Source organism: Sceloporus occidentalis, unplaced genomic scaffold (assembly GCF_023333645.1).
Source record: "Sceloporus occidentalis isolate IW3139 unplaced genomic scaffold, rSceOcc1.0.p SCAF_114, whole genome shotgun sequence".
NCBI classification, from domain to species: Eukaryota; Metazoa; Chordata; class Lepidosauria; order Squamata; family Phrynosomatidae; genus Sceloporus; species Sceloporus occidentalis.
The window spans coordinates 979,525-988,492 of record NW_028317094.1 but is presented as its reverse complement, the minus strand read 5'-3'; the positions used below and the strand labels follow the sequence as shown (position 1 = coordinate 988,492).

Sequence of the window (8,968 nt, the reverse complement as noted above, 5' to 3'; positions counted from 1 at the left end):
TATATATATATATATATATATATATAGTTAATCATGAATCCAGGATGGGAGAACCCTGCGCGGGAACAGGCTATCCAATTAATTAGCTTTATTGGTTAATGGGGTGGGGTTAATTGATATGGTTATAAAAGTGATATGTTTATACTTTCATTCCTGACAAAAAAGTCACTTCTATTGCATTTATCTTCAATACAAGATGTTCCTTTTTCAAAGTACTGCCTTTTGTGTTGGAAGAGGGGCTGCAATTAGGGGCCTGACAAATATCTATCTCCCCTTCCATTCACTCCGCTATCCCAACATACTCAAATGGAATCCAGGTAAAACGGAGGTACTTGTAAGAGGGACCTTAATCTGGGAATGGAGTTATATCAGCCAGTTCTGGATGGGGTCACACTTCCCCTGAAAGGCTCTGTCTGCAGTTTGGGAGTGCTCCTGGGTTCATCACTTCATCTGATGGCTCAGGTGGATGCAAAGGTCAGGAGCACTTGTTATCAGTTTCGGCTGATATGCCAACTGCGCCGCTTCCTGGAGCAGGGAGACTTTGAAACAGTAGTACATGCGCTGGTCACCTCTCGGCTAGACCTCTGTAACGCACTCTACATGGGACTATCCTTGTGCCAAGTTCAGAGACTTCAATTGGTACAGAATATGGCAGCCAAGTTGGTTATGGGCACTTCTAGAACTGCCCACATTACAACGGTTCTTAAATCCCTCACTGGCTGCCCATTAGTTTCCTGACAAGATACAAAGTATTGGTTTTAACCCGTAAAGCTCTCCATGGCTTGGGTCCTGACTACTTGAGGGAGAGCTTCCTCCCATACAATCCACCGCAGACTCAGGTCCTCTGGGAAGAACCTGCTACAACTCAAGAAGACCAGACTTTCAGCAGTGACCCAGAGGTCCTTCTCATCAGCCGCTCCCAGGCTCTGGAACGACCTCCGGATGAGATCCATCATATTTCCACCTTGGAAGCCTTTAGGAAGGCTATGAAGACAGATCTCTTCCAGCAGGCCTTTCCAGAGTAGATTAGATCTATTGACTTGCCTCCCCCTCCCCCTGACCCTTACCCTTGCAATCTTTACTATTATGGAAATTGTTATTCATGTGTTGTTCCTGCCTTCCCCTTTCACCTTCAGAAAATGACCCATTTCTTGCCCGAAAAAACTTTTTTACTGTATTGTGTTTTGGATGTTTTACATTTTCTTGCTGTTTATTAGCTTTTTAGGGGTTGATTAATACTTCTTATAATCGGGGGGAGGGTTGGGAGTTTTGGAATTTTAATTGTATTTCTGAAATTGTATGTTATTTTATTACTGTAATCCGCTTTGATTCCTTTGAGAAAAGGCAGAATATAAATAAATAATAATAACAACATCCCTTCAAGGGGCTCTAATGCCCTTTCACTATGCTCCCAGAACCAGGGGGGGGGTGTGTTTCTCGGGCTGTGGGTCTCTCTCTTGGTCCTCCTCTGCAGGGTTGTTGTGAAGGAAAAGGTAAGTATGTGAGGGGGGTTGCCCAATCCAGATCCTGTGAGCATCTAAACCTAGTTCCCAGGTTGCCAGGGGATTGCCAGAGCTTTGAGATCTTCTGTCTCCCTTCTCTTGGCCTTGGCCTAGATTTTAGCTCTTCTCCCCCACCCCAGACCCCCGTCCCCCAGGACTCCAGAGAAAACTTCTCCCCCCCCCCAAAAAAAAATGTTGCTTCCAATGCTATTGAACCCTATCCTGTGTGATGCTTTCTATTTGGCACAAAACCCTTCTCCAAATGAGGCATCAGAAGGGTCTCTCCTCTGCCCCAATTTCCAGGAGGGAGGGAGCTCTCTCCAAGGGTCCCCCCTGACCCCTTTTAACATAATAACCCCCCAAACACCTGGGCCCTAAGGAATCTCCCGAGGAGGGGGCAGGGAAGGAAAGAGGGAGAGGAGGCCTGGCAGGACCCCTGCATTTCTTTGGAGGGAGAAGAGGGGCTTCCTTCCTTCTAATAACCCCCAAGTGTCCCCCAGAAGATGCTCCAGCCATTCCTCTGAATGAACAAGGGTTCTCCCCACTTTCCTCCCTCCCTCAGAACAGACTGTGAGGGCAGCAATGGCTTCAGGGGCTGAGACTGCGCATGAACAGATGCCCCCAAAGGCCCCTCCTCAGCATGCGCAGGGATTGCCAGGGCAAAGCTGCTGTTACTTATTCCGCTGGCGGCCTTTGCGGGAAAGGAAGGTATGCACCGGGGGGTCAGCGGCCTCCCCTTCCTTCCCTCCTTTCTTCCTTTGAAGAGACCGCAATGGAGCCCAAGGTGCAGAGCTGGACTCAGGAGGGAAAGTCAGGAAAGGAAGGCTCTGATTTGAAAATATAGCTGCCCCTGTGTATCCTGTATGTTTGTGTCTGTATTTGCCTCTGCTGGGCAATGGAGCTGAGGACTGAGTAGAGAAGAAAGGTTCAGTTTGGGCAAATTCAGAACTTCAGTGCATCAAAGAGTCCAGTGTGTTGAAATACCAAAGAACTTTATTAAGAAAACATAGAAATTCAGTTTTTAATCCAGAACTGCCCACTCCAATCCAAACAATATATTAAAACCCCAAAACCTAAAATATCACACTCTTCCAAATGTAGCCCCCACCTCCAATTCTCACAGTCTATGCCCCTCAGGTAACAAGGCCCCCTTTGCCATTCCCACAAACTAGCCCTTTCTTTTAATATTGGACTCCAAATTTCTTCAGCCAACATCCCACAAATTCCAAAAGCTATCATTCCCATAACTCATATATAACAACTCCCAGCCCCCCAACTACCTAACCAATACCACGACCCACAATTTACAACCCAAAGTAATTATCTACATATACTGTTACCAATAAAAACCCAAACTTAACAAAATACAACCTTAAAACATAGACATATAGATAGACAAAGCTTACAAACAAAATCACAAAGGCCTTTCCTTAGCACCACTTGAATGAAAATATATTTTTTATATTCCTTATTGACAAAAAGAATATTAGTTCACTGTTGGGATTTGTGTGGCTTCTCTCCCTTGTGGACTTTCTGATGTGTCACTACATTTGACCTCTGAGAAAAACATTTCCCACAATGCTGGCATTTGTATGGTTTCTCTCCTGTGTGGACTCTTTGATGCATGACAAGGACTGACTTGTAGGCAAAACAATTCCCACAATGCTGGCATTTGTGTGGCTTCTCTCCTGTGTGGACTCTCTGATGTTTCACTAGATTTGACCTCTGAGAAAAACATTTCCCACAATGCTGGCATTTGTATGGCTTCTCTCCTGTGTGGACTCTCTGATGTTTCACTAGGTCTGGCTTCTGAGAACAACATTTCCCACAATGCTGGCATTTGTATGGCTTCTCTCCATTGTGGACTCTTTGATGCATGAAAAGGACTGACTTGTAGGCAAAACATTTCCCACAATGCTGGCATTTGTATGGCTTCTCTCCTGTGTGGACTCTCTGATGTGTCACTAGGATTGACTTCCGAGAAAAGCCTTTCCCACAATGCTGGCATTTGTATGGCTTCGCTCCTGTGTGGACTCTCTGATGTGTCACTAGGTCTGACTTTGAAGAAAAACCTTTCCCACAATGCTGGCATTTGTATGGCTTCTCTCCTGTGTGGACTCTCTGATGTGTCACTAGGCTTGAGTTCCAAGGAAAACATTTCCCACAATGCTGGCATTTGTATGGCTTCTCTCCTGTGTGGACTCTCTGATGTGTCACTAGGTGTGACCTCCGAGAAAACCTTTTCCCACAATGCTGGCATTTGTATGGCTTCTCTCCTGTGTGGACTCTCTCATGATTCAAATGTTTTTCTGTAAAGAACGACAATGACAGATAAGACTGAAAATCAGAGTTAAGAGAGGAGGGTGTTACCCCACAATTTAGCCCTCATTAACCCCTCCTTATTAGAGATGAAATTAAGAAAGTTGCTGTAAGTAACCCAAGCATGACCCTGCTGCTTATGCCCCTAAATCCATGTACTGATCGTATTCTTACTCATAGGAGCTAGCAAAGAATGGGGACTGCCTTGAGGGAATCAGTGGAAGCAGATAATCAAAGGACTGTTGCAAAAATATTCTATTAACCATGTGCAAAAATACTTTGATTGACAGGTGTCATCATATCCTGTGAGACTGCCATTGAGTCCCGAGTCAGAGCCAAGACATGATGCAAGCTAACTGCAGAGGTTCCTTCATGCTGTTTGGCACCAGGAGATGACTCACAATCAATACAGTATGCAGCTCACATACGGATTGGTGTGGATTGCACTGGAGTTGTATGCACAAGAGATGGTGAAATTGATGGAAGTCGGAGAGGAGAGCTTGCAAATATTTGTATTATTTTGCAACTAAAGAGAGAAATTCTCCAAGGATTTCAATGAAATCAACTGTGTTTTTGACTTATTTTTCAGTGTGGAAAGTGGTCAGTGCATTGCTAATATCTATATCTGCACATTGGCTTCTGTACTCTGCTATGTTATTGTTGCGCTGTATCTGGGAGCGTCACCCTCAGATTGTGCTGTATATTGGCTTTTCAACGCGATTGGATTTCATAGCCAAGATGGATCTGAGAGCCAGTGTGCTAATCCTTTTTTTCTAAGATATTTGTACCAAGCAACCACTGCATTCCATTTGGTTTCAGACCATTCTTCCCCCCAGGAAACATTCTAAATCGATTTAAACCTTTTTGAACACTCGGTTTCTGCCCTCAAGCAACAATTACAGTATAAATATCTGCCCTGGATGGCTGTTCTTTGACGTCAGTCCAATTACAGATAGACAGTCTGTTGGTTTATATGGTTAAGAATCTCAGTGCTCTCGCCAACCCCACTTGTCACAGGAGCTCCTGACTTCTCTTCCGATTTTGAACCCTCAGCAATTGGAATCCAGATCCGCCTAAGTAAAGTATTATCATTATGAAAGTCTTACATCTCTTGACCACTCCCAATTGTTGTCTAGTTCTTCTGCATGTGTGTGAATGCTTACATGTGTTTGTGTGTGTTTTGCTTCTCCCCTAAATAAAATATAAAAACCTATTTCAAATGCATTTGGAGTTCTGTGTGCTTCTGGGCCTGGTATAGTTGGGCTGAATCCCGAGGTCACTCTTGCCCCAACCAAACTATATCTCTCTTTTCAACTAAGTACTAAATTCCCCTAAAAGCATTGCACTTGCGGATGTCCTACCCAAACGCCAGCATTTGGGATAACAAAGGGCCTCTGGAATCAACCATGGAGCTAAACAAACTCAGTTTGGACAAAAACATTATAGAAAAAGGAATTTTTGTGTCACCTTTCCTCTCTTCATAGACATTGCTGATAACTGCTATATGGAACGCCTTAATATCCCTGAAAACAAGGGCCTGAGCCATGTTCTCACCAGTTCACTCAATCCAATTCTTAAAATCTGTCAGGTTGGTGGCTGCCTCCCAATCCCCAAGGCCCCTCTCCTGGCCCTTCCCAGAGGTCCCTTCCTATCCGCACAGAGCTAAGTGATCCTGGCTTTGCTCCTGCCTTCCCCTCCTGGCTCCCAGAGGCCTGGTCCCCTTCCCTTTCTCCCTCCTCTCTCCAACCTTCCCTCTTGCCCATCTGCACTGCTTCAGCATTTCACCTTCAGCATCTCTCCCCTCCCTTTCTATTTTTCACATTCCCTCCATCTCTCTATCACAGACAGAAACACAGAGTGTGTGTGAGGCATAAAAGGGACAGTTTGAGGCTCATTTGTTGAGAAAGGCAGGATATTCAGTATACAAATAATGTATTAGGAAAGGCAGAACAAGGGGGCTGGGGCCTGGCTTCCAATTTTGGTGAGGGTCAAATGCCAGAGAGGATCCTTAAAACAGCTTTAAGACATCTTCAAGACTGGGATGGATTACTGTTGGGGATGGGGGGGGGGGGTGACATTGCCTCCCAGGGGATCTCAGAGGCAATCCCACATTGTGTCACCTTAAAATATGGAATAATTGTATTATTATGCAGTCTGTTTACAGTGGATCGAAGAATGGATATGATTAAGATATGATAAGTTATTAGAAATGGAAAACACAAAAAGGTTTGGATATCATGCCTTCTTGTGGTATGACCAAATTAAAGCTAATACAGATTTTTGCCATCACTTTATAAGAAATTTATTGTTTAGAGTAGGGGTTAAAATTAAAAAAAACTATTTTATAGACAAATAATATCATGGGTCTCTATTCAAGAAGCTTTCTATAGAAGAACAAAAATGGAGGGTCAGAAATGGTTAACATACACGGACCTGTTAACAACAGGAAAAAATTCTTTAATAACGAAACCTAGCAATGAGATAGAGAACAAGATTAATAAGAATTGGTTTCTGTTTAGACAAATTTTTGAAAGGTATAAAATTGATAAAAAAAAGAGCATGGTCTTACAGATAAGAAAAATGAAATGGATGCTATAATCTTTGATGATAAATGGGGACATAGTTCAAAATATTACAAGTTACTGAAGCAAAGGAATTTGGAACAGGAAAGTGTGAAGCATTGTATGATAAAATGGGCAAAGGACACAAAAAATACAATAGAAATTGACCTATGGGGAAAATCTTGGTGAGATACTAATTCTTTCACACTTTGTCAAAATTATGAAGAAAATTATATTAAAATGATGTATCGCTGGTATATATATCCCCATATAAACTAAGCAAAATGTACAAGAATGGAAGCGGTAGTTGTTGGAAATGCAGTAAACAAAGAGGAACTTTTTACCACCTTTGGTGGAAGTGTACAGAAGTGGGGAAATACTGGGGGGAAATACACACTTTGATGTCAAACATGTTAGGAATAACATTACCATTTAGTCCTTTATTATTTTTATTAATTAAAAATAATATTAGAAAAATGATTATTACAAAAAGAAGTGGAAAAAATATAGACATATTATTTTATATATGGTTACAAAAGCTAGAATTGTTTATGCTAGTTCCAGGAAACAGAAAAGAATTCCAACAGAAGATGAGTGGATAAATAAATTAGAAGAAGCAATGGAGATGGATATATTGACTGCCTCACTAAAGGATCTAGATAAGGAAAAGACAAAAAGGGAATGGGAATGCCTAAAAAAATTTGAAGTAAAAAGCTAATTAAGAAGTAAAAAACTTTTTATTTGAAGACATATACCTAGGAGATATGATATGGTTAGTAATGTAAAATATGCATTTACTTTGAGGAAGCCACGATATATATTAGAATTAAATAATATAATATAATGTTTTAGATTTACATAGTTGTTAGTTTTTAATGTTTGTTTTGTTTTGAGTTTTGGTATTGAAACCAATGTTTTATGTATGTTTGTTTATATGCTTGCAATGTTTGTAATGTGATGTCTGTTATTAATAAAATTTAAAAACATAAAACTAAAAATATGGCATAACGTTTTGCCCCTCAATATCCCACAGCATCCCTTTGTGGAAGTGGAGGCCATTTTGCCACTGTTGGGCCCTCTCTGATCCATTGCAGGGCCAAGGGAGGCCTTTTTCCCACCAAGCCTCTCCAGAGCCTCAAAAGGCTGGAAGAGGGGCCACAAAAGCCAGGAAACTTGCTCAGGAATGGGCTGTGGACCATTTAGGGGCAAAAAGCATTAATCTCCATGGCTCCTTCCCACAAAATTCCAGAACTGGCAGTTTACAATTGGATATTTAGAAGCCTTACAAAGTGGAGAACAATAGTGCCTCACTAAAACTAGAAATTCCAAGATGCCACATGAAGTTGTTATGACAATTAAATTACGTGAGAAAGGAAACTAGGAATGGTAGTAGAACACAAGTTGAACATGTGTCAACATTGTGATGCAGCAGCTAAAAAGGCCAATGTGTATCAATAGGATATAGTGTCAAGATCAAGGGAAGTAATAGTGCCACTCTATTCTGTTTTGGTCAGGGCTCACTTGCAATAATCCTGTGTCCAGTTCTGGGCACCACAGTTCAAACAGATGTTCAGAAGCTGGAGCATGTCTCGAGTAAGGAAACCAAAATGGTGAATGGTGTGGAAACCATGCTCTCTGAGGAATGACTTAGGGAGCTGGGTATGTTTAGATTTGAATAGAGAAGGTTAAGAGTGGATATGACAGCCCTGTTCAAATATTTGAAGAGATGTCATATTCTGGATGGAGCAGGCTTGCTTTCTGCTACTCCAGAGAAAAGGACATGGAACAATGGATGCAAGCCACAGGGACAAGAGATTCCACTTAACCTTTAGGAGGAACTTCCTGAGAGTAAGGGCTCTTCAACAGTGGAATATACTCCCTCAGAGTTTGGTGGAGTCTCTTTCTTTGGAGGTCTTTAAACAGAGGCTGGATAGCCATCTCTCGGGGGTGCTTTGAATGTCTATTCCTGCATGGCAGAAGATTGAACCGGATGGTCCTTGTGGTCTATTTCAACTCTTTGATTCTATAATTCTAAAGGGGAATCATATTGCTCTGACAGTAGATTATGAATGGGCCCTCAGTCTTCACAGGAAGGGCAATGGATTCAGGTTCCTTACCCACAAAGGCCACATTCTCATAATTTTCTATCATAACGGAACTGTACATAAGTTTCTGCTTCTTCGTCAACATTTTCCATTCCTCTTCGGTGAAATATACCGCCACATCCGCAAAGGTCACCTGCAACAGAAAATAGCCCTCATCCAGAGAGTGACTAAACAGAAGCGGAGGAAAACACATGGTGCATTGCAAATATTTTTTCAACACTTCAGAATTCAGTCCAGGAAATAAACTTTAAATTCTGCAAACAAGCAAAAAGCTACAGCCTTTGAGATCCAGTTTGTCTCAAATCTTTTCAATACAATATACAATATGTTCAGGTGGGCAGGGGTCCTGGTGGTCTTGCACTTGGTCACTTATAGAAAGAAAGGCCCAAAGCCGTGTACAAGGAGGCCGAGATGATGTTCCTGACAAAAAGGACCGGGGTTAGGATTGGCTTGGCAAGAAACACTGCAGCATTCAAAGACA

At 42.1% G+C, this 8,968-nt stretch overlaps 1 protein-coding gene across 1 annotated transcript; it reads right to left on the bottom strand.

Moving 5' to 3' along the window:
* Nucleotides 1–2,993: 2,993 nt before the first annotated feature.
* On the bottom strand, nt 2,994–8,545 carry LOC149282446 (uncharacterized). The gene is made up of 2 exons (XM_089498156.1): nt 8,500–8,545; nt 2,994–3,811 (listed from the first exon to the last, which is right to left on the bottom strand). Exons 1-2 carry the CDS (start codon nt 8,531–8,533, stop codon nt 2,994–2,996), a joined length of 852 nt encoding a protein of 283 aa, XP_089354282.1. The 5' UTR covers nt 8,534–8,545.
* Between the last annotated feature and the right edge of the window lie 423 nt (nt 8,546–8,968).